Below are 26,244 nucleotides of genomic sequence, written 5' to 3'. Positions count from 1 at the left end.
CTTACCTTGATCTATACCACACTGAGCTTTTTCTAAGGACATCATTAGCATCAAAGCACGTGCTTTTAGAAAATATAAATTGTGAATTATAGGCAGTTACTCAGCTCTGAGTTAAAACCTGAAAGTCAGCATGGTGACACCCTTTGGAAGAACAAGTAGAGGCCATTTCCATTCCAAGCAGGACCCAGAGAGACTAATTATTTTAGCCCCTCTGGTGCTAGGCAGGACTTGGGGAGCAGGCCGACAGGCTTGTGGACTTTCTTCCTTTACACATTCGCAGTTGTCATGCTGACAATAGAGTTTTCACAGGAGCTCATTTTGATTCATTCTCTTGGATTCGTTCAATACAAGCCAAGAATGATGGCTACTTGGTTTCTGTAAGAAAATGCCAAGATATTCTATGATTAAGAAAAAAGTGATTAAGTGCCAAGTAATCCATCCTGTCCCTGCCTTCTGAGTAAGCCGCTGTCAGGAGTCTGCTTGTTTCATGCCTGTAGTTGCAAAACACCTCAGGCGCACAGCAACTTCTTTCTTTAACTAGTAAAATTTCCTTTATAAAAGAATCCAACAAAGATGATTCTTTCAAGAGGGCCCCAGTCCCAGTTAGACTATCTGGGTTTTGGGCTGGCCTCTCTGCGGTATTTATATGATTAGGTCTGTTTCTCTGGAGGGAGGGCAAACTTAACTCTGGTAGTTTGTAGCCTCCTTATTCATTGTTAGATTTTGCTTATCAAGCTAGACTGGAGGAAATGGGGTACCCTTTTCTTCTTTGACGCAAACCTGAAAAGATTATTTGGGGATAGAAATTCAAGCAATATGTTCTGAGACTCAGCTCACCAAGATGACCAACTAGAAAAAACATTAGACCCTGAGGGATGTTTTTGTACCTGCAGAGGATGAAAGGAAATTGAGTCTAAAGGGGGTCTCCAGGCCAGGCTGGGAAGAATGTCTAGTGTTCCTGACAAATCACGCTTCTCACTGTGAGCCCTTCCCACCCGTGGACTTGTGTGGCTTTTTCTCACACAACAGAACAACTCCCATGAAGTCCCTGGGGTGAGAATAGGCTTTCCTACCATCCCCCACTTCACATAGATAAGTCCAAGATAAATGAGGGTGGGCAGCTTGGGGGGATCTGTGGTCTTCTTCTTTCTTAATGCAAAACTTACTTTTTTCTACAGTGCTGTACTAAAAACAAACCTTCTGAGCAAGAACAGTAGCAAAGGTTAAGATTCCAGGAGTGACTGACTGTAAACAAATACAAGAATAAGAAGTTTTCTGCACAAACACTTGCAGAAATCTGTTATCCCAAGGATTGTGAAGACTAAGGAGGGTGAACAAAATCTTATTTCATGAGATTCTGTCCAGACTTTATATGACAGAGAACCACTTCCCCCCTGCTTAGACTCAGTCCAGATGGTGTTTGTCAGTCATGTGACAGCTTCTTCTCAGATTTCCTTCCAAGGCTTCAGGAATTGGGTACAAGTTGTCGTGGGCTGGGAAAGGACCTATATTCCATGGCCCCATCTCCCCCCTTGGCTTGAGCAGAAGTGGCCTTGGGGTCCTGGCTTGGTTTATTAGCAGCTGGTGGCTTCTCTGTTCCAGGTCATCTGGTTTTATACTATTTATCTGAAAGCTGCAGGAGGGAACCCCTGGACCTGCACTGGTTTCCTTTCTCCATTCAAAGAGGTCAGGATGGGAGAGGAGGCAGGTACTGGTGATCATGATAAGTTGGCTTCATTGTCTGCAATAATCACTCACAGGTCCCAGGAGCCCTGGGTGTTGGTGCTCAGTTCCCATGCATTGTCTGAACTCCTTTGTCTACCCTCTCCTGCACACTTCCCCACCCATACCCCCAGCCCATTCTTCTAAATCATTTGTAGTCAGTCTGCACTTGTCTGAGACCCTCCTCCCTGAAGAAGATCCTAGGGTCTTCTGTTCTGATGTTGCTTCAAGAAGAAGCATGAAGGACAAAGATGACATATGCTGTAGTATGGCATTTAGAGTCTAGTTAGTCTATGTAGTCCTGGAATTCTTAATTCAAGCTTGCTACTTTTAATAGTAGTCTGCCTGTCATCTTTCCATTCTTATCTATATATTATTACTATTAAAGTATTTGTGTTCCTAATGCACAAGGGGACAACTTGTCCCCCTTTCTATAAATCAGTTGTCTCTGATGAGTAAACACGTGTATATGCTGCTCCCTAGTGGCAAGCCTGGAGAACAGCAGAAAAGTCAGGTCTGCATTTTGGAAGGAAATGAATTTAACACCTTAAAACTATGCCCAGTAAGGATCACATGAGAAATTTCAGAAGAGGAAATACAAAGTCAAAAATGGTATATCAATATCTGCCAAAATTCTTCCTAATATTACAAATAACTTCTAGAAATCTGGTATAAAACCAAACAGAAAAGTGCCTTCATAGGAAAAAAATATGTGTGTGTGTATATATAAATAGTCATGCATTGTTTCTCAATGGGGACATGTTAGGAGAAATATGTCACCAGCCAGTTTTATCCTTCAAATATCCTAGCATATACTTAACACAAACCTGTATGGTCTAGATCAATCATTTGCATGGCCTTTTGATACAACCAAGAAACATGGTAAACATGTATGAGGCCACTGTCAAAGTAACACAGAATACTACTACTACTTACAGTAAACATTTATTTTAGAGTATACTTCTACACTATAAAGAAGTACACTCTAAAATAATAAGTATAATAAATCCACAAACCAGTAGCAGCCATTGGTCATCATTATCAATTATTATGTACTGTACCTAATTTTATGCACTATACTTTTATAGCAGCGCAGTAGTTTGTTTATACCAGAATCATCACAAATACACAAGAAATGCACTGTGCTGGATGTCATGATGGCTATGTCACCACTGCTACAATATCACCAGGAACAGGAAATTTTCAGCTCCATTATAATCTCATAGGTCCATTGTTGTGTGTGTGTGTGGTTTGTCATGGGCTAAAATATTGTTATGTACCATATGACCATATTCCATGATATAAATACATATGAACATGTTTCATATTATATACACAAAACAGATAGGTTAATGAGCCATAAATCAATTATATTTCATTAACATGATTTATCAACATTATATTCATAAATTATATAAATATCATTCACCTGGCATTATGCAAGGAGACTCCCTTGGTGCTGAGCCTTTGCCCTCTAGTTGTGGTTCCATGCATACTCTTCTGAGGGTCTGCACTCCACCTTTCTGTTTATGACCCCCATATGAGTAAGGGTTCTGTCCACACTTAGTGCCAGAAGAGCACAAGTAGAATACAGGGAGGCTCCAGAGACAATGATGTCTTACTAAAGCCCAAGCACATCCATTATCCCTGGCATCTAACAAAGTCCCTCACGACATCCTGTGGCTTCCTGAGTTTATCAGAAGTACTAAATGGCTATTTTAGGTATTCCTGTTACTCATCTGATAGATGGACTTTGTCTCACTGCTCTTCATAGTGGTCATCTATATTTAACCTGTCCCATTCATTTGGGTGAGCCAGCCTTCCTACCCAGGAAGCTGGCCCGATCCACAAGCATCCAATATTTATTAAGTACAAACAGTGTGTTCCAGTTGATGTTTTAGAAAACAATCTGTGTCCTTGAAAGGTTCATGGACAAGTAAGAACAAAAGGCGGGGCTAGGCATATAGCTCAGTTGGTAGTATGCTTGTCTCTCATGCACAAGGCCCTGTGTTCGATCCCCAGCACCCCAAAAGTGGTGTGTGTGCCTGTAATCCCAGTGGCTCAGGAAGCTGAGGCAGGAGGACCACAAGTTCAAAGCCAGCCTCAGCAAAAGCGAGGTGCTAAGCAACTCGTGACACCCTGTCTCTAAATAAAATACAAAATAGGGCTGGGGATGTGGCTAGGAAGGAAGGAAGAAAAGAAAGATAGATAGATGCAGACTATTCTTAAAGGGCGATCTGGGACCCTGTGCCTGACAAGGGGTGGGTATCTGGGAGGCATAGAAATATTGCTCCTTATTTGCATCTCTTGGTGCACAGCATAATGGCATGACTTTTCCTGAAGGTTTTCAGCCTCTCCCCTGGTGAAGGACTTTCTAAAACAAACTGCCAATGATATATCACAGCCTGGGCAAGAGTTTCCTTGACTAATAAGGCAGGAGAATTCTGTCTCTCATGGAGTATAGTAGTTATCCATTGCTTCATAACAGATAATCCCAAAATTGAGTAGCCTGGGGCAGCACATATCTGTTATCTCACAGCATCTGTGGGTCAAGAGTCTGAGTCTGGCTTAGCCAGGTCCCCTGCTCAAGTTTTCTTATGGGCTGTAGTCATCTGGAGCAGGATCTGCCTTAAAACCACCCAACAGTTGGCCATTGACACGATCCAGTTCCTCACAGGGCTGTGAGACTAAGGACCTTAGCTCATTGCAGACAATTGACCAGGGGCCAATTTGTTCCTTGTCACATGAACCTCACAACATAGCAGCTTGCTTCATCATAGACAGCCAGTCTGATCCAAGAGAGTGTGTTGTGAGTTGCTCGTGGAAGAGCATTACCATGCAGCACTTTATTGATAAGAAGTGACTTATTTGTGCCTTAAGGTCCAGCCCACAATTAGGGCACAAGGGTGGGAATATTGGGAGGTGGGAATCATTGGGGATCTCTTAGAAATATGACTGCAACATTGAGTAATACTCAGGTGCCAGTCAGGTCTCGGGCAGTGGGACAGCAGATAGAGAAAAACCAGGTCCTGCCCTTGAAAACTTGTTCAGTCTATGAGATACATGGTCGTGCACTGTGTCTTAGAGCCATACAAGAATGTCTTAAGGATAGGGTGGGAGCACCAGGCACAAACAGGTGGGAGCAGTTCTGCAGCTTGCTCTGCCTGGATTACGATGCTGGTGTGGACAGGGAAATCCCAGGGAGTTGCAGGAACCACAGCTCAGTGCCCAGAAGGGGATGAGCACCAAGTCATGTGACTCCATATCCACCTAGGACTGTGGATATGGAGTCACATGACTTGGTGTCTGAGAGGGTCTGTGGGAGCAGGGTAGGGGCTTTCCCACCTTGCTCTTAACAAAGACCCTGAAAAGACCCCAGGCACAGGGAATAGGCTGCTCAGTGCCCTGGTGAGCAGAGCAGAACAGAAACCCTGGCCTGAGCAGCTATAGGTGGCAGTGGACAGGACAGTGTGGACAGTCTCTGGGTTCCTGGGAAGAAAAGGTAAAGTCTCATAGTATGGGATGTGGCCACAGCATTTTATATAACATACTAGGGATTTGTACTAGCAAGAGGCCCAAACCCACAGAGGCAATTTCAGAGAGGTGGTTAACAGCTTTGAGGCATAATTTACATACCATCAGATTCATCCATTTTAAGTTTACAGTTCAGTGACAGTAAATTTATAGCACCATGTGACCATCATAAAAAGTTACAGAACATTTCCACCATCCCACTAAACCCCCTCAGGCCCCTTTGCAATTAGTCTCTGTCCCCACTCCAACCCCAGGCAACTGCTCATGTGCTCTCAGTATCTGTAGACTGGCCGTTTTTGATATTTCCTATCAATGGAGTCACTCGGGATGCTTTTGCAATTTATCCATGGGATAGCACATATCAGTGTTTCATTCCTTTTTGTGACTAATATTCCACTATATATGATATTCCACATCTTGTTTGTCCTTTCAGCAGTCAGTGGGCATTTGGATTGTTTCTAAATTTTAGCTATTATGAATAATGCTTTGTAAACATTTGTTTTATTAGGTTTGTGACATGTGTTCTCATCTGTTTCATATGTGGAATTGCTGGTTATACCAAAAGTTTGGTTAACCTTTTAAAAAATTGCCAACCTATCTTCCAAACTTGCTGCACTGTTTTACATTCTTATCAGTAGTAGGAATATGTGAGGAACATATATATGAGGATTGCAGTTCCACATGACTTCGCCAACACATTTTTCTTCTTCTTCTTTTTTTTTTTTTTTAAGGTACTGGGAATTGAACCCAGGAGTGCTTTATCACTGAGCCACATCCCCGGACCTTTTTGTTTCTTTGTTTTTGAGACAGAGTCTCACTGAGTTACTAAGGCTGGCTTTGAACTTGCAAACCTCCAGCCTCAGCCTCCTGAGTTGCTGGGATTACAGACGAAGCCACCATACCTAGCTCGGTCTTCTCTTTTTACATCTATCCTCTAAGCAGGTAGGAAGTAGCATCGCTCTGTGGTTTTAATTTGCATTTCTCCATGACTAATGATGGGCATCATCTTGCATCTTTTTGAACATTTGTAGTTTGTATAGTTTCTTTGGAGAAATCTCTGTTGAAATCTTTTGACAATTTTAAAACTGGATTATTTGAGTTTTAAGGGTTATTTATGTATTCTGGATACATGTCCTTTATTGGACATATGTTTTGCAGACATTTTCTCCTAGTATATGACTTAATATTTTCCCTTTCTGAAGTCGTTTGCCTTTTGAAGGGTAGAAGTTTTAAATTTCAATGAAGTCCGGTAATCAACTATTTTATGGATAGTGCTTCTGGTGTCATATCTAAGAACTCTTTGTAACCCAAAGTCACAAAGATTTTGATGTTTTCTTCTGTAAGTATTACTGTTTTAGCTCTCATCGTTAGTGCTATCATGGATTTTGAATTCATTTTTGTATATGATATGAAGTCAAGGCTCAACTTTATTCTTTTCAAAAAAAAATTCCCTATTGAGCTAGCATTACTTGTTGAAAAGACTGCCCTTTCCCCCACTGAAATTGCCTTTGTCAAAAATCAGTTGCCCAGGGGCTGGGGTTGTGGCTCCGTTGCCTAGCGTATATGAGGCACTGAGCTCAATTCTCAGCACCACATATAAATAAATAAAATAAAGGTCCAATGACAACTAAAATATATTTTTTAAAAAATAAATAACTAAATATCAATTGACCATAATGTAAAGGGCTGTTTCTGAACTCCGTGCAATCCCATGGATCTGTCTGTGGATACATCCATACCACACTGTCTTAATCAATGTAGCTTTATAGAAAGTTTTAAATTGGGGAGGTAAGTCTTCCAACTTTGTTCTTTTTCTAAATTGTTCTGGGATATTCTGGGTCCTTTGCATTTCCACATAAATTTCAGGATCAGCTTATTATTTTCTCAATAGAAAAAAGGGGGAAAAAATCCCCTCAGATTTTGATAGGGATTCTATTGACTCTAGAGCTCAATTTGGGAAGAATTGTTATTTTCACAAGATTGAGTTTTCTAGTCCAAGAACATGGAATATGTGTTAGTCAGCTTTCTGCTGCTGTGACAGAATACCTAAGAAAAACAACTTGAAGGAGGAAAGCTTTACTTTGGCTGACAATTGCATAGATTTCAGTCCCTGGTCAGTCGTCTCCATTGTGGTTGGGTCTGTGGTGAGGCAGCCCCTGGTGACAGATGGCATGGCGGAACAGACCTGCTCACCTCATAGCACCCAGGAAGCAGAGGAAATGTCCAAGGGCAAAGTCCATCCTTCAAAGTGACCTACCTCTTCTAATAAGGCCCCATCTCCTAAAGTTTGCACTACCTCCCCACAGCTCCACCAGCTGAGGACCAAACCTTCAACACGTGAGTCTTTGGGAGACATTTTGGATCCAAACCACAACAGAATGTCTCTCCATTTATTTTTATATTTTCAAAATTTCTTTCAGCAATGTTTTGCAGTTTTCAGTATGCAAGACTTATATTTCTTTTATTTCTAAGCATTTTCATTTTGTAGTTTGTTTTTAACATAGAGACCTACAGTTGATTTCTGTAAGCTGATGTTGTATCTTGTAAACTTGTAGGACAGTCTTTTTCTGAGTTACGAGCCATCTACAGTGTCAGCTAAATGAACCACAAACTAATCAAGAGCTGGAATTACATACCTACCTCCTACCTGCTGCAAGGCCTTCCCTTTCAGCCTCCCCCCCCCCCACCTCTGATGTCCAAGAACAAAGGTCCTTCACTCAAAGAGGCACATAAGAAGTCTTGAGAAGCTCCATGACAAAGTTCTTCCTCAGACCAACTGAAGTGCTCATCACTATATGTTCTACCCATAGCTCCAGGGTTGGGCGAACAACCCTTCTCCCCATTTTTGAAGACAAAGCCACCTCCACCTGTCACTTTCTTTCTTTCTTTCTTTTTTTTTTTTTTTTAATCACCTGTCACTTTCAATGAGGCCCCAGAACTGGGATTCAGGCAGCCCTTTTTGGCCTGTCACCTGAACACCAGGGTCCCACTGAAGCCCAACACTTCATTGCTTTCTCAGTGGCCACAGAATACCTCAGCCCCAAAAATATGGTTTTAGGTCAAACCATAGTAGAGAGAAATTAGCCCTACGGGATTTTTAAGTGTTGCATGTCTGTGAATCGCTCTGGGATTTGGGGCAAGCTACCTCACCTGATAGAGGAGTAAAGATAAATGACTTGTGCTCTGGGTTTGGTTCTGAGCTCAGGGCTGCAGTGAATTTCTCTCAGTGTGTACCTCATTTCAAGGACCCTTCTGGCATAATCCCCAGAGATAAGACAGTTTCCACTGATGGTATGCAGAATGATTTCAGGAAATACACAGGATGTCAACTCACAGTGAGGAAGTTATTGTCTTTAAAGCACAGATATTTTCCAGTCACTACAATTAGGACAAAGTCTCTGTTAGTGTTAATATGCCTTTTAATACCCTGTTTAACCCCTGGGTATCCTCCACTCTGCTCATTCCCTGCCTTTTTCTTTAAAGAACAAGACTGGCTGGGGATGTGGCTCAGTGGTAGAGCACTTGTCTAGCACATATGAGGCACTGGGTTCGATCCTCAGCACCACATATAAATAAAAAATAAAGGTACATCAACAACTAAAAAATATTTTTTAAAAAACAAAGAACAAGGCTTAGGAAAACAGTATAACACTGTTTTTCCTTGTTACGTATGGCAAATAAGACTGTTTTCCCACTTATAATAGTAGTAAAAAGTTGCCTTTCCAAAGTGAAAATTTTTGAGTTGATGAGGAAACATAGTTCACAGATGGGGCCAAGGTGAAGGTAGTTTGGGAAGTCCGGCGATGGGATACACCGAGTGATGCCAAGCAGAGCTGGGCCCACTGCAGAGGTGACACTTTCCCTTGTCTTACTGTTTTATGTTGATATAAATATACCAGAGACTGAGTAATTTACAAAGAATAAATATTTATTCAGCTCCTGACTCTAAAGTCTTGGAGGTCTAAGGCGAGGGGCTATACCTGGTGAGAATTCTCTTGTTGGTAGGGACTTGCAGAGTCCTAGGGTAGTGGCATAACATGGTGAGACTCAGGAAACACACTAGCCCAGGCTTCTCTTTCCTTATAAAGCCACTAATGCCATCACAGTGCCCCACCCATCTTGACCATGTCTTAATTATTTCCAAAGGACTTACCTCCAAATGCCATCAACATATGAATTTGAAAAATTCTGTTTTCAGTACATGGAATTTGGGGACTTGTTCAAACCACAGGAGCCAGTCTGCCACTGCCTCCCGTGATCCACTCAAGCTCTTCCACACTTTGGACCACTGTGTTTCTGGGTATTCACCCCATGCACATCACTAACACGGTGTGCTTTGTCTCCCCCTGCAGGTGTGGAGGGCTGGGGCTAGTTCTGGCCAGCGCAGGCTTTGGCATGCTGACAGCACCTATCATCGAGCTGCACAACCAGAAAGGCTACTTCCTGCACCATATCATCTTTGCCTGCTGCACGCTCATCTGCATCATCTGTATCCTCCTGCTGCCTGAAAGCAGGGACCAGAACCTGCCCGAGAACATCTCCAATGGGGAACATTACACAAGGCAGCCTCTGCTGCCACACAAGAAGGGGGAGCAGCCACTCCTGCTCACCAATGCAGAGCTCAAGGACTACTCGGGCCTGCACGATGTCGCCACTGCAGGTGACGGGCTGCCTGAGGGTGCCACAGCCAATGGCATGAAGTCTATGTAGCTGGCCAAGCCACCATCCTGAGAGTCCCCTGGGGCTTTAAGGGTTGGGGGGAGTTTGGGCACAGGTTTACAGACCAGGGAGCAGGCACATGACCTGGGGTAGGAAAGTCCAACTCTGCTGCTGATGCCACCCAATCGTGAGACTTTCAACTGGTATGGGGAAATTCTGTCTTTCCAAAAGTCCAAGGAGAGGGTTCAAGGAAACAGACTCTGGAAACAACCCTTCAAAGACTTTCTTTTCTGCCATGAAATGTTTATATTTATTTTGGTCATTTTTATGAGAAGCACTTTATTCCCTTTCCACTCACTGGTCACGAAGCGGAACCACCTCCTTTGGGAGCAAGGCATGGTCACTCCAAGGAAGACCCTGTGAGTGACCAACACAGCAGCCAGTGTCCTCCCGAGAAGTCAGATGCCACTCCTCGCCCTCCACCTGAGGAACCAGAGGTCACCTGGGCAGGCCCAAAGGAGCCCCCCACCACAGGCTGCCCACCTGTGGACAGACATGACACTCTTGGAGCATTCCCAGGACTGCATTTTAGACAGTGAAATGTATATGAATTAGGTTTTTGCTAGAGTCTGTGTATGGTTTTTTAAACTTTTTTTTCCTTTTTTCTTCCTTTGTAAGGTAAGAGCTTCCACCCCAAGTGTTAGGGGAAAACAGTTCCCGGATATCATCAAAACCAGCTCAGTCTTTCTTTCCTTCAGGATCATTCTTTTGTACTTGACGCTGGAAGCTCTTTGGGGGAAACTTCCACACTTCACCAGAAATCATAAATGATCAGTGATAATATCACCAGTTTTCTGATGCCAGGTTTTGCTTAGTTAAGTACACAACCAGCAAATGTGCTGAGGTCTGAGATGGGTTGATTTTTATTAAACTCCTTCCCAGATTTTGCTCCAGCAGAGAAATTCCCTCTTTCACGGTCAGCTTTGCATCTGGCACTACTTGAAAATGTGGCTACTTTCTCAAACTAAAAACAAGAAAATAACTGAAAAGACAGCTGAGGCAAACCACAGCAGGGAGGGCCTGCTCTCCCGACACAGCCTGTCACCCACATCTCAAGCACACACCACAGAGATCACCGGCTGGGATAGCTGTCACTCAAGTCACCAGAGCCAGCATCGCCTGCAAGCCTCACATCTTCCTCAATGGCTCCCTGCTTGCCATTGGCTCACCCAGAGGTGGGGCTTGGGCAGGAGTGCAGATTCCCCACAGGTGAGTCCAAATGGCCTCCAGCCTCTTGGAAGCAAGATAAAGTGAGAGAAAGCAATAACTCACCAAAGTTCCCCTCCCACCTCTGTTCCACCTCCAAGGGTTCTCGCCGTGTTCCTCATCGTGCACCATCCAGTAGGAAGCCCAGGGCTAAGAAACCAGCCTTCTTGGCACGCAGGTGCCACTCTGTTGCAACTCTAGCACATGCTCTTCTGGACAGCCTGGCTTCTCACAGAACATCAGCCTTACCCCTTAGCGATGCTCACCTTTGCGGTGGGCTGTGTTCTTCCAATGTCACGATGGTCTTTGGCCTGTGTGGGTAATTAGATGACTTCCAAATGACAGTTGCTAGAATTCAAAGAGACAGGGGTTGAGTTTCTCCCCTTCCAACTTCCACCTGATCTTTCCTGTAGTCTCCATCCAACTCTTGCCCTTCACAGCTGGTACTACAAGTGTTGGCAGGAGCCCACTCACTGCCTTGATGAAGGCATCAACGGGGCAGAGATCAGATGTGCAGCCACATGCTCCCAGCACCTGGACCTGAGCTGTCTCATCAGCCGATGCCTGGGATTGGGAGAACCTCACTCAAGTCCCAGCAGCCGAGGGGAGGCTTTCCGAGCAGTCCTTCCCCATCCACCTGCTCCAAGTTTAGCTCATCCTCTCCCTTCCTGGTTTCCGAAGTCACTTTTGTTCCATGTTTCCACGTTAGTCTGCATTCACCTTACAAAGGCCTTTTATTTTTTTTGGATCTGTGCAGCCTTCGTGTGCCAAACTTGTGAAATATCTTTTACCTTTTTTAGGGTATTTGCTACCAAGACACCTGGCAGCAAGCCCTGTGAAGTTCAGGATAAGGCATACTCAGAAGTTGTGAGCGGTCTCACACTGGTCGTGCAGGCCTTTTTAAAGAAACGTATGGAAACTGCAGGAACTGTTGAAATGACTAGGCAGGTGGTGTCAAGGTAGGGCACTTCCAAACTTCCGTTCCAAAGCCTCCGATCTCCACCTCAGATAACAATGATGAAAACACTGGGCCAACCAATTCAGCACTGATCACTTCAGCAATCAGGACTAATCCATCAGAGACCAGAGGAGAATCTGGCTTTGAGGCCTGGACTCAAAGGACCAAAGTCTAGTGGATGTGCAGGTGTTGTCCCTTGGTCCCCCTTTTGGAGCAGCCAGAGGATGAGGCTGAGTTGCTACTTCAGCTAAGGGGTACCTGAAGCTCTTGAGGAACACCTTTATGAAATGTAGCTGGAGAAGGAAACTATCCCCATGGACAGAGCCCTGTGAAGTATGTGTCAACCAATTCAGAAAGGCAGCAGATGCACCCAGGCCTGATACGTGTAAGGCCTGTGGGGCGCCACAGAGGAGGTGGCCTCTGCCCAGCTTCCAGCACCAGGCTGCCCGCACTTGAGCTTCTCAGTCCTGTGTTCCCCCATGATTAGTAGAGAGACGCTTCTCAGGCTCCTGCCCCTTCTACTCGGCCCTCTCCCCACCAGGGAAACATCAAGAGTATAAACCTACTCCCTGCTACTCTCTCTACTCACCTTTGAGCTCTGTGACTCCTTTTTGATTTAAAAAAAAAAAAAAATGCACAAATGTGAACACCTGAGCTGGGGCTGGATGTTTCTTCACTTTATTTTCCAGAAGCCAATAATAACTATTATCAAATATCCTACTTATTAGCACCCAAGACAAATAGGAACAAGTTTTAAATGTTTTTATTTTCTAAGATCATAATCACCTGCAACTAGAGGACAGGGCTGGTAAGTTGGTTTGACCACGGAAGAGAGAGCAAGTAAAAAATCCTCATTAAGGGAAGTATCACACTCAACATGACCAGTTCCTAGAGCCAAAGGAGAAATCCCTGAAGTGGAAGTGCCACTCAATCAATCTCATGACTGTCACATTCGTACAGCCCCGGGGTGGCGCATGGGTTGGAGGAGGCCCATGCTTCAACCCTGTCTTGTTTTGAAGGACACCACCTCACTTTAATGTATCGTGTGTGTTTTGGAGAAGCAGTACGGTGTTATGTCTAGTGAGGAACGCTTCCCTACCTCTGTCCTTCCTACACCCCAAACGTGTGAGGTTTTCATATAAGAACCGTGTTCCTGTACGTGTCAATGGGGTTCCCCTGGCGGTACTTGTTCACAGCACAAGCTTACATCCAGTTCTGAACTGTCATTCACAGCAACGTGTCTGCATGGTGTCGCATCTGTTGTACCTTTGGGGAAAATTCGTATGTAAATGTACAGAAATAAAAATGTTGCCCCATTAACAGATTTCCTCTGGAATGTCTTCCCTACCTCACCTGATGGTATCCAACGAAGGGCATTTCACTACCATTGACGACGAGTAATAAAAATCCTCCATGTTGATTCAGACCTCGCTCGGTGCGTCACTACTTTCAATGCCTCTGTATGCTTGTCTTCTTTCGCCCTAAGCGGGATGGTGGGGGCCTCTCACTCTGCTTTAAGAGTCCTAGTCTTAAAAGGCAATTGGAGGCAGAGAATAGATTAAACATAAACTGTTTATCTGTTGCCATTCTCAGACCACCTGAGAATTCAGTACATTTAAGAGGAATTTTTTTTCTCTTGTTTATGTTCTGCTAATCCGTGGCCTGAAAGTTCCTAGAGAGGTCAAGAAGTGAATATCTTACACTGTGATTCTGTGAGGAAAGACTGATAACCCAAAACTCTCTTCTCTAATGTAGTATTTTTTAACAAGAAAACAATTATTTCTTTAATAAAGTATTTATACCAAACTCTTCTCTCCATAGCCCTGATTTTGTGTCACTTACTATTCTATTCCTGGAGAGGTGCCCACTTGCTTTCCAAGCTGACTGAGGCCTCCAAGGTTAGCATCCAAAGTCTGCAAAGGAGGGAGGCACTTGGAACCTCACACAAATGTCTTCCTCTGAGTGCCCTTCTTCCTGGCCAGTCACCACCCTCCATTACTACCACGGGCTCCATGCAAAACTCTTGCCACTGCACAAAATGGTTCCAGGGCCTGAACTATCCACCTCTAGTAACAAAAGGGTCCATGTGGACCCCAAAGATTAGAAAGTTCTTTGTTGGTGGTGCTTGCCATTTCTTGCCTGGAGAAGCACCTAGGGAGCTTGCCAGACCTTCTGCATCAGAAAGCCTGGGCCTCAGACTACCTGCACCTCTGAGGAAAGGCCACAACTGGAATCCAAGTGTTAGTAAACAGAAAAATGCTAAGGTGAAAATCAAAGGTAGATACTTGGGACTTGGAAGAAAAGAGAAGGAAGATGGAAGAGAATGCAATAATAGGAATGATAGGAAGAGCAAGAGGGACCTGAGGTATCCGAACCTGTAAAACCGTAATTGACACTTGACTGCCAAGACATTTAGTTAACAACACAGTTCTACATACTTAATCCGAGCAGTAACTCACAGGAAGGTGGGAATTATCCCCATTTGGTAGATGAGAAAATATAATCCAAAAAAGTTCAGGCTTCACCCAGACCACAAATCTAGTAAGTAGTATTGAGTGGGATTCAAATGTAGCCTCAAGAAAAAACAAAAAAGTGAAGGAAGGGCTCAAGGAAAACAAAGCAAGAAGTGCGTGCCCAGGAGAAGGGTTCAGCTGAGATGGGAAGATAAATACATCCATTCACAAGGCAGACAGCCATCTCAGGCACACACACAAACCCAAAGCATATTTATAAAGACTTGTTCATCTTAATTCTAATTGGGAATGTACATATGAATCATGTCTGATCTACACTTTAGATTGTTAGATCACAAGCTTCACTCCCCAAAAAAATCCCATTTCACCCCTTTTCTCTGTCACCAAGTGGGTAGGTGTTACTGCCCCCGGGCTCTCCTCCTTCTCAAGGCCCATCCCTAGGGCCTTATAGCCCCCAAACTATGTGGAGAAAGAAAAGCTCCTAAGAGTGAGCCTTCAAGAACAAAGTATGAACACAACTGATAAAATAAAATTCAATCCATTTATTTAAATGTACACTGTAGATAAGTTATAAATTCTCCCTTCTGCCACTCAGCTAGAACTTTTCGGGAAAAGCCTCCATTTCTTCCTTGATCCTGTTTTCTACAAGTAATGCGAAGTTACTGTCTGTGTTTTGAAGGTTATAGCTGACAAACACCTGTTTGTTGGTCTTCCTGGCTAAAAGAGAGAACACATTGACACAGCCATGACTGAAACACAATTGCCTGTTCCTCACACCTACCCACAGCTGGTAATGCTTGAGAAGAGAATGGTTTCAAGGGGAGAAGAGAGTCCTAATTTTAGGACTCTTTGAACTGATGCTACAAATGCAGACAAGTGTCATTTAGCCCTTCCCCTAGTCTCTAAAACAGTGACTCTTAAGTGTGGCTTCATAGCAGTAGCAGCAGCTGGAACCTGTTAGATTTGCAGATTCTCAGGCCCCATTCAGACCTTCTGCATCAGAAATTTGGAGTTCGGGCCAGAAATCTGTGAACAAGCCCTCCAATGACCCATACTCACGCTTGAGAGCTGCTGCTCTACATAGGGTGTTTTGGTTTTGTGGCATTTGGGGTTTTATTTCTTAAAATCACAGATAGTATAATACTAAAGTATTTAAAAGTTAAAGTTCTCCTTCCCAGAGGCAACCCTATATTTCTATGCATTTACATGTGTGTACATATTCACACACGTGTGTATACACACATGTATAATTTTCTGATGCTGAATCTAAGTTTTAGCTCTTTTCTACACAGCCAATGATAAATAGTTGGGGTACACTCGTCCAGCTGCAAAAATCAAGCAAAGTCACACACCCCAAATGTGAAAGACAAGACAATGTGCTGAGAAGTAGCAGTAAGCCCAAAACAATTCCGGCTGACTGCACTGTGCCGGGGCCTCCTTCCTCAGCCTCACCCACACCCCAGGCTGGTGCAGAATCTCCTCTCCTCCCATCCCACTATCAATCTCATCACAGGCAGAAAAGTGGGGTGGTGGTGGCCACCTGTACCATGATTAAAGGCTGATGTAGAACACACACAGCACCAGGCTTCATCCAGGGGATACTCTGTCCACTCAGTTGGTATCACCATCACACCTGTGGTCCTCCTAGGTACCATGTGGCTCAGGAGAATGGGGAGAGCCAGCTGCAGGAGGCCTGGATCCTTTCCCATCCCATCACAGCCAGGAAACCTCTTTGAGTTCCAGGTCTTCCTTTGTAAATCAAGAAAGGGTAGACCTCAGGACCTCAAAGGGCTTTTTATTCACCTTTTCCAGAATAGTCTGATTTTCAGGGATAAAAGAGATCTTGGGGATTAGTTGACTGCCCTCTTTACATGGCAACTGGCAGAACTCCAGAGAAGCTGAGAGGACAAGCCAGCCTCTGCCTTGAGGAGAGCTGGGCAAATTGTATGGCATGTGAATTATACCTCAATTAAGCTGTTTTTGGGGGTTTTGTTTGTTTGTTTGTTTTTTAAGAGGAAAGTATCTCGACAGAAGCAGTTCTCAGTATCCTAAGAACTAGTGTTTAGCTTATGGTGCTTGGAGCAGTCTCTCACCAGTTTGGTGGGTGCAGTGTGCCCACATCAGTGACAGCTGTACCCAAACAGTGATCCACTAAGCCCTGGGGGGAGTGGGAAGGCCCATAGGTTCCCATCGTTTCTTCAGTGCATGAAGCAGACTGGGAATTACTCATTTAGACAATGATCTATAAATAAATAGAGTACAGCAGAACAGGGGAACATACCAAGGCCACTTGGGAGAAGGCCCATCAGGCCACACCCATTCAGCCTGCCCAGAAGAGGTTCCTCTCTCCCCATAGGAACCCACTGAGATTCCAATCATTCTGTTTGCTAAGATAGGTCCTCTCAGGGAGTAGCACTGTATCTGCTGACATCATCTACCCATACTCAGCTGTCCTCCAGAGCCACAAGAACACAGGGTCTCCTCATCCATACCAAAGCCTGTGATACTTCCAGAGCTACTTGGAATTTCCAAGGCCGGCTCTTTCCGTACTTGCTTTCACTTTCTGTACATGACACAGTTACAGAAAACCTCTCCCTTTTCATTATAATGCATTAATAATGAATTTCCAGGCTCAAGAGGATGGGCACAGCACATGACTTAACTGGGCAGCCTCCACTTGGTCTGGGCACTGTGGGGCACCAGACCCTTCAGAGAAGCAGACAGCCACACTGCACTACTCAAGCAGTTCTAAGTTACTGAGAACCGCTTGCTTTTTGCATCAAACTGGGGTTAGACATCTGATGGATATTCTTGAACCTATTTTACCTTTCTGGTATAAAATTCATGGCATATCAGAGGAGCTCCCGCCATCCTCCTCTATGGGTGTCTGTCATGGCAATCCCAGCCAGCTTTCTGTCTCCGTAAACAGGAACATATTCCCACCACTTTAAGCAGGCATGGACACACAGTAGTTAGCTAAGTGTGCTACCCCTCACACATGGGAAAAAAACACGGGGAAGCGCTTAAAAGGAAAGGGCATCAGGGACCGGAGTTGTAGCTCAGTGGTAGAACACTTGCCTAGCACATGTGAAGTACTCAGTTCAACCCTCAGCACCACATAAAAATAAATAAATAAAATAAAGGTATGTGTCCATCTACAACTAAAAATAATAATTCTAAAAATAAATAAATAAAAGGGGGCATATCTCCAACTAAATTTTACATGGTTCAGAAAAAAATTATGATATAAACCCAGAGTGGGAAGGATAACAACTAGGAATCAGTGTAGACAGGGGAGGAGTTCCTGTTTCTTCTTTGTAAACTTCCTGTAAATTTAAAATTATCTCCTAATAAAAAGTTACCAAATTACTAGCCTGGTCTCTCTAACTCCATGCTAGAGAAAATGTACCCTGCAAGTTCCTAAAAGCTGACCCTGTGGGTGTGGCAAGTCTGGAAGGGCTGGTGACATTCTATCCAGCCTGCCTTCACCTACTGGAGGATGTCCTCTTTGGCTGGGTGCTGTATGTTCATGCATGTGGAACACAGGTGACAGACATGAATATTCCCACTTGTCAGGCCAACAGAAGAAGCCTCTTTGCACAGCACCCAACACAACTAAGTATGAGCTCCTCAAAACCAGTTGGCCTCCTTCTCCAGAGGGGCCCTATGCCTAACCCCAGAACTGAAGCAACTGGGAACAACAAAGAACACAAAGACTGAGCAGGAGACAGGGCATCCTGTGCACACTGACTGTGGGCCTGAGGGGCTGAGAATGGCAGAACATGCCATTCTTACTTGAACTACCTGGACATTTACAGTATGTATGTATCCAAGGTGCAGAAGGGGTAGAATCTTCACCACATATTCTTTGCTTGATACCACTCTATGCCACACTCAGAGAAGCCAAACCACAGTCTCTCCAAGATCTGAACATACACTGAGAGACTACAGGATGGTCCTTCCTGCACAATGATGACGCCTGCTTCATAGGCTCTACCAAATCCCCACAAGGGCCCAGAGAGCCACCTTGAGCAGCTACCCATGGCAGGCTGTGGGCACCATTCACTCTCTCCTCCCATGAGGAGGTGATGTGCTCCCTGGAGGAAAATAAAAGCTCATCAACTCAAGAATGAAGCCAAGGAGCGTGGGAAAGTTCCTTGGGAATATGCTGGTCGAGACAGTAGTGACAGGTGGAGCAGGGACAGTTGGGCCCTGTAAAGACAGAACATGCAGGGTTGTGTTTCCAGCAGTGGTGAGGCTACATCTCTTAGTATAAAGATTCTTCACTTCTGAAGTTACCTGCCTCATGGCATTAGACAGCAGGTCCCACCTGGCTGGTCTCCCAGCACCAGCTGTGGGTACATACGTACCTAGGCGCTGGGCAAGGCCAGTGGAGGTTGTGTCAGAAGTGTCTCCAAAGAGGGAAGTGCACACAGGGATGGAGTCCTAAAAGAAAAACAAAGAACGCACTGAAGCTTCTCCACCTGGATGCCAACAGCCATAGTTCTACAGCTTCTGATTCTTCACAAGGGTGGCAGCAGCAGGTTCTGAGAGGGCAGAAACGGACTGAGGGAAATGGCTGGCATTTGTCAACAGCCAAGCAAGTTGACCCTGACACACAGGAGGTCAGAGAGCTGAGACAAACACAGAGAAGTCACCTGCAACTGCAGCCACAGAGCTGTTAATAAGTTCTAGGACTGATTTTACATAAAGGGCTTGTTTTAATGTCGGAAACTCCAAAGCAAGCGGAAGGGCAACATTCCAACCAAAAGGGAAGCAAACAAGATCACTGAGGGCACAGCAAGAAGAAAGCAAAGCACAACCTGGGTGGCTCGTGCCTGGCTCTGAGAGGGAGGATGCCTAATCTCAGCTCAGCCTATGAGAGGACTCACAGCTCCCAACCCTGAAGACTCTGCTGGGGCCTTTAAGGTCAGTTAGCGTCCTATGACTTTGAGAAGGACACCAGCCACCAGCATCTAGAAAGCCAACATAAAGACTTCTGAATACTCTAGCCAATCTCATTTCAGATAAGAAACAATAAAATGAAAGAAGCACTATAAATGATGTTAAGATAAACAAATTTGGTCCTTCTGAAATCTGAAGGAAATCTTACTCCCAATTAACTTGGAAATAATCTCCCTCAGCATTAAAATGTCTAGCTTAAAAGGAAAAAACTCACTTGCTAACCTTGTAAAATGGCCAAAATGTTTTTTATCAAAATAGCAGATTTCTACGAGAAATAGCCTGGGTGCAGAGCTCTGGGAAACCTGTGCAAGGGTTTTAATGACAGGCTTTGGGCTTGATGTCCCTCACCCCACTGTGCATGTGGAGACAAGTGGACTAAGCAGACACCTACTGTGTACTGGGCAGCATGGCAGAGAACAGACCAAAGAGACTATAGCTCGTCTCCTAAGAGATTCAAAGTCACTTTCAGAATTTGTTCAGGTCTATTTTTAAAAAGGAGATCAAAAAACACAGGAGATTAAAGCATTTTCTGCATACATTTTTGGTTGAGAAAGACAAAAAACATGATCTTAATTAATGAACCTGCTGCTTACAGGTTCCAAGGTCAATGATCTTAATTAATGGACCTGCTGTTTACAGGTTCCAAGGCCAACATGTAGCTGTACGGTAATAGTATTTATAATTAAGTCTCCTGAAAAAGGAAACCTTACCCTGTAGCCTTTTTCCACCAAAATTAAATTTTAATACCCTATCTTGGTTGGGCACTATGGCACTCCCCTGTAATCCAGTGACTTTAGAGGCTGAGGAGGGAAGATCATAAGTTTGAGGCTAGCCAAGGCAACTTAGCAAGACTATCTCAAAATTAAAAAAAAAAAAAAAAAAAAAAGGCTGGGATGTAGCTCAATGGTAAAGTACCCCTCGGTTAAATTCCCAGCACTAAAAGAAAAAAAAAGAAAAGAAACCTATCTTATTACACTTCTGAATAGTTCATTACTTTAAAAGTACCCTAGGATACCCGATGGCTTTGCTGTGGTGGGAGTGCCACCTTCCACACATCAGGGATATCCTAGATGCCAGGCAGCCACCCTCAAGTTGTTCCAGCTCAGCATCATCCATATCTGCGGCCTCTCTGGGCACCAAAATTCCCTGCTCCATCCAAGGCAGGCCAGTTGGGGAAGCAGCTGTACTGTGTGATCTTGTTTTCATGGCCTTGTCATACATATGCAGGGTTAGAGGCAGAAAGACTTCACAGACACTGTGATGCTATCCTCCACACAGAAGCCAGGAGAGTTTCTCTGGGAAGAGCCACAGAGTAAATAGTTTAGGCTTTAGGGATTACAAAACCTCTATTACCATTGCCTGATGTTGCCATCAAAGCACAAAAGCTGGAACAGAATTCTATCTACATGGAGGAGCATGGCCCTGTTCCAATAAAACTTTATTACAAAAGCAGAGGAGTGTCGGCCCATGGGCCATAATTTGTTAAGTCCTGCTCCACAGGCACTTTGGATTTCCTGCCTTCAGCTATACCCTTACCTTATTTTCCCAGCTGCCTCAGCCTCTGCCCCCAGAAGGAACATCCAGGCACTGCACCAACATGGCCATTCAGTAGGAACTGGCTTCTGACAGATCTGATAAGGGAGACTGGTCCCTTTTCCTTTTCAGCCCTGGTCTTGGTGGAATATAACCTTCCAATGGAGAAAATATACTCTGCTGGGAGCTATGACTACCAAGTGGTCAGGCCACCAAAGCAGCCCATAAGAGGAGTTTATTTACTTATCTCCCTAAACCAATGCTGCAAAAGGGGCTGAAATAATTCATGAGTGACACCTGGTCTTACCAATGCACAGTCCTAAGCCCCATATGCCCACTGCCTTACCCAAGTCTATTAGCCACTCCTATTACTGTGGAGACAAACAAATAGAGAACGAACATGAGGAGGCTCCAAACACACTAGTCCCCCTAGGTATCCCCCCTCCTGCAATGAAAGAACTGGAATTGTCACCTGCCCAAAGACCCACCTTTCAAGAGTCACCAAAAAAGAAAAACAAAACACCCAGAAAAGAACAGTGAGAATGGAAAGGACTACTGACTAAGGATTTCCAGAACTCCCAATTCAGATGCTGTCTCTTTCCCAAGGCTTCTCTGGGTGCTATGGTATATAGCTATAAACCTGTGGCTTTCCAATGCCCCTGGCGACCAATCAGCCCTATTCCCTGAGTGACTTCATGTTAGTTCTCCCTGAGAGGGTCTCCCTCAGCCATTCCACAAGGGCTTAATGAGCAGCCTGACATAAACACTCCTAAAACAGACAAGCCTCCCTCTGAAACACTAAACTGCAGAGGAGGCCAGCACTGCAGGAGTAAGTAGATAGGAAGGAACACTAAGCGGCACTAATAGGAGCACTAATAGGCCCTAAGAAGTCACTGAAAAGTCTCTGGATCATGCTCTGAGTTCATCTCTTGAAAGGTTTTTTAATAGAGGAATGATGTTATGGAATGAGACCTTTGAAAACATGAGACCAAATAAAGCCTTTCCTCCTCTAAGTTGTTCTTGTCAGGTATTTTGATCACAGCAACAAAAACCTAACACAGATGACAATGTCTCACCTCAGTCTTAAAACTATCACTTTTCTGCACTGTAAAGAAACAGCCATAATGTTATAGGTTAAACTGTGTCCCCGAAAAAGATGGATTTAAGTCCTAATCCCTGAATGTGTAAATTTATTTGAAAATAGAGAGCTTGCAAATGTAAATAAGATATAATTAAGACAAGGTCATACCAGAGTAGAGTGGCCCTTAATCCAATATGACAGATATTCTTATAAGAGGTGAGGGCTAGTGGTGTAGCTCAGTGGTAAAGCACTTGTCTAGGATGCATGAAGCCCTAGGTTCAATCCCAAGCACCCTGAAAAGAGAGGAATCACAAACACGAGAGAGAAAGAGAAGATGACCATATGATGTCAGAGGCAGAGACTGGAGTGAAGCATCTATAAGCCAGGAACCACAAGGATTACCAGCAACCACCTGAAGTTGAGAGAAAGGCAAAGGATGGTTTCTTCACTGGAGTCCCCAGAAGGAAACAACTCAGCCAACACCTTGATTTGGACTTCTAGCCTCCAGAAAGGTGATTCAGTATTTTAAGCCACCTGTTTGTGGTACTGTTACAACATCCCTAGGAAACTAATGTAGACTGCACAAGAGAAAGCCAAAAAAAAAGTATAAAAGAGGAGACACAGGCATGGCCCAGGGTGGCCAACATAAAGGTGATCAATTGTATTCTCTGCAAGCTTTGAATGACAGCATTGCACATGGATTCACTAACTCAGGGCGCAGTGATATGTGAGAGAAAGAAATCAAGGATGACCAGAACAACCAGAAAGATGGGAGCTGCCATGGCAGAGAAGGGCTGGCTGTGGGAGGAGCAGATGTGAGAGAGAGATCAAGATTGGTCTTGAGTATGTCTGTCAGATGCCTGTTAGGCAATCAAATGTAGATGCAGGACTTCCAACTTCAGGAAGAGTTGTCTGTACTGGAGATGTAAATAAACATCTATGCAGTCAAAACTGAAGTTGATGGCAATCTCCAGCCAATGTGACCAGAGGCAAGGCCCCCTATACTGCAACCTAAAGGGACCCGAGAGGAGGAACCCGCAGTGGGGCAGAGGGACAGGGTTCTGGTGGGCTTGAGGGCCAGCCAGTGCAGGCCTGGGTCAACTCCTGGGGTCCCCACCGGACCAGGGGTAGACCTAGGGGACACCATCAGGCGATCTTCCGGGCTGGGGTTGCACATGAGGCCCCTCAGGTATCCCCCACCTGCGCGAGTCCCATCTCAGTTCCTCCTGTGGCCTTCTTCCTTGTCCCTAACCACCACACTTGCTCCCACTTACCCCGTTCCCCTCCCGGCCCCCATCTGGTGGCACCCTTTCGCCCAGGACCTCCCTGGACCTCTCCAGGTGCCCTCGCCCGTCCTCCGTCCAGCCCAGGTCCCCTCGTTGACCAACCCCCTCCCAACCCAGAAAGCAGACAGGGAGAAGCTCCACACCTCCCGCAGGGGCTGCAGCCTAAGGCCTGAAGTGCCCCTATCCTGACCCCCGCTTTGTGATCTTTGATTTGGCATCAATTTCACGGATGCAATACCCAAAATGTGACCATAAAAAAACAAAGTGATCAATTGGTCTGCATTGAAATTACATGTTTTCTGCTCTTCAAAAGAAACTCCTAAAAAAAAAAAGTAAATAAAAAAGTGAAAAGACAAGCCACAGACTGGGAGAAAAATCTTTGCGAAGCATATCTGATAAAAGTTTTATATCCAATGTATGAAGAACTTTCAAAACTCAACAATGAAAAAACTAACATCCAATTTAGAAACAGATGAATAGATGCTTCATCAAATGGCAAACCTGAGAATCATTCAGGTCAGCGTTGACCCCTGTTCAGTCCTTGGCACTGTAAGCTCTGTGAAGATGTTAAGAGGAATGAACTCTGCTTCTGGGTGTCATCTTAGATATGTTGAGGACTCACTGAATGCTAGTCACTATTTGTTTTATCTGATAGGGCTTCTGATTCAGGATGGTATGCATTTACACCCACATCTCTGCCTCCACAGAAACCCCTTCCCTTCCCCTGGAGTTACATTGCATAAATATTGGAAATTGCACATCATAAATTGGAAAGATCATCAAACCAAAAATACTTGTAATACGCCTAACCTTTCCAACACCTTAGCTTGGCAACACAGTGCACGATAGAGAATCAGTTATTTCTGCTCATGACTGTGGCTGACTGGGAGCTATTTAGCCTCACCAGAGAGGATAGGATTGTGTATTGCTAGCCCAGAAAATTCTGAGTACAGTTAATGTGTAGCACCTCCAGACCATTAAATAGTTGAAAAATCATAGATCAAACTGTGCGATCAGGGATTGTCTGTAGTCTAAACCTATAAATAGGATAGTAAATGATGTCAAACATATAATCCTGTGGTTATGAAGAGAGTGGGAAGAGGGATAGCTGTGGTCAAGGAATTCCAGCATGTCTTTGGAAAATAGAAAGTGAACACAGAGTCTCCTCTAATGAAACAGCAGAGGAATTGGGCCTGGGGGCTCGAGTAGAGGAAGCAGCCAGCCTGAAGGATTGAGAAGTGGGGCAAAAGGCAGAGAGATTGGCCAAAGGTTTCTAAAGGAACAGACCCCCTACACACACCTCAAGTCCCCTTTCATACCTTCTGATGCTTTCTCTCCGTAGGAAAAATAAAACACTTTTTTTTTTTTTAAATAGAGAGTTCATCTCTAAACACACCTTAAATAACTGTGGGAAACTAAGACAATAGCACCCTATTGTCTCAGTGTCCTTCCCAGCATCTAGCCAGCACAGGCCAAAACATGCTCCTCCCTCTTCTGCACCCAAGGAAGCCACATGATTCAGCAACAGTGGGTCGTAGCCAGTCGTGTCCCCAACATCAACAGCCCTAAAGACTCAGACCCACATTCCCTAAACTGTGTTTGGGAATTATTGAGGACTCTTCTTTCTAAGTCCTGACCCTACCCAAGCCCAAGTCCATTAGGTGACCCTGGTTCTGCTTCTACAACAAAAATAAAGGTAATCAAGTTTGATTTCCCCAATTTCTCATCTATCATTTCAAACCCTTATCTTCATTGAACCCCATTCTTAACTGTGCCTCATTTTAAATTTTGAGACAGGGTCTTGCTAAGTTGCTTAGGGCCTCGATAGGTTGCTGAGGCTAACTTTGAATTTGCAATGCTTCTGCCTGAGCCTCCTGAGGTGTGGGAATTACAGGTATGTACCATCACAGAGAGGTGCCCCTTTTGTCAAAGATCAGTCTGTCCATGTGAATACACAGGGCTTTAAATGGGGCTATGCCACCAGTAGGAAGACCTCATGGATCAGACCCAAGGGTGGAAACAGAAGCAACCCACACACTATCACTGTCAATGGCCCATTTCGGGGATTGTGCTTCCCAAACCTGTNAGGCGCCGGAACCCGGTCCTGGCCGCGGGAGCCGCTCGGGCCAGACCCGAGCGAACGAGCGCCGAGAGGCCGAGCGCTCTTTCACTTTCGATTGAGCAACTAGGGTAGGGGGCGGAGCTACCCCGGGAGAGGAGGTGCCTGTGGTGACCGGGGCGGGGCAATCCCGGTAGGAGGGGCTTGGCGGCTGGCCTCCGGCTTAATTAGACCAAGTCGGCGCCTGCCAGGATCTGGCGCTTTAGCTGGCCTCCCGTGCAGGCTTGGCGGGGAGTCCACCGTGACCTCTGGGAGCCCACGGACACCCAGCAGTATTCGCCTCCACCTTGTTCCCCTCCACCCTTTTACTGACGTGTAACATTAATGGGCTGAAGTGGAAGCGTCTTCCCAGGCCGTGACACTCCACCCCACAGTGAGAGACGGTGTTCCTTAGGCACTCCGCCAACAGCCACCTCCCTCATACCTCCTCCTCTTAGCAGCCCCTTAATTCCAGGGAAGCCCCAGACACTAGTGTGGCTGTATGTATAAACGTGGCTGTATAACCAATGTGATCCTGCAGTCTGTACACGTGGAAAAATAAGAATTCATACCCCATTTGAATAAAAATGTATGATATGTCAAGATCATTGTAATGTTTTGAACAACTAATAAAAAAATTTAAAAAAAAAAAAAAAAAAAAAAAAAAA

The 26,244-nt window shown here is 44.8% G+C and overlaps 1 protein-coding gene and 1 long non-coding RNA gene across 3 annotated transcripts in view; one reads left to right on the top strand and one right to left on the bottom strand.

The window, feature by feature from the left end:
- The window catches only part of Slc22a23 (solute carrier family 22 member 23), a 141,262-nt gene extending 127,697 nt beyond the window's left edge, over nt 1-13,565 (top strand). For both annotated transcript variants that reach the window (XM_015493967.2, XM_048799724.1), the window contains 2 exons: nt 9,609-11,624; nt 11,669-13,565. In XM_015493967.2, coding sequence (XP_015349453.2) covers nt 9,609-9,966 — 358 coding nt within the window. In that variant the 3' untranslated portion in view covers nt 9,967-11,624; nt 11,669-13,565. The remainder of the gene's footprint in view (nt 1-9,608; nt 11,625-11,668) is intronic.
- Nucleotides 13,566-15,135: 1,570 nt separating this feature from the next.
- LOC125615561 lies at nt 15,136-23,589 on the bottom strand. Its single transcript, XR_007346167.1, has 2 exons — nt 18,984-23,589; nt 15,136-15,330 (listed from the first exon to the last, which is right to left on the bottom strand). It is a non-coding gene; the product is annotated as an uncharacterized LOC125615561 (long non-coding RNA).
- Between the last annotated feature and the right edge of the window lie 2,655 nt (nt 23,590-26,244).

The sequence above is a fragment of the Marmota marmota genome, unplaced genomic scaffold (genome assembly GCF_001458135.2).
Source record: "Marmota marmota marmota unplaced genomic scaffold, marMar, whole genome shotgun sequence".
Taxonomy (NCBI): Eukaryota; Metazoa; Chordata; class Mammalia; order Rodentia; family Sciuridae; genus Marmota; species Marmota marmota.
Note: the sequence above shows the minus strand (reverse complement) of the source record. Positions and strands in the feature narration are given on the sequence as shown.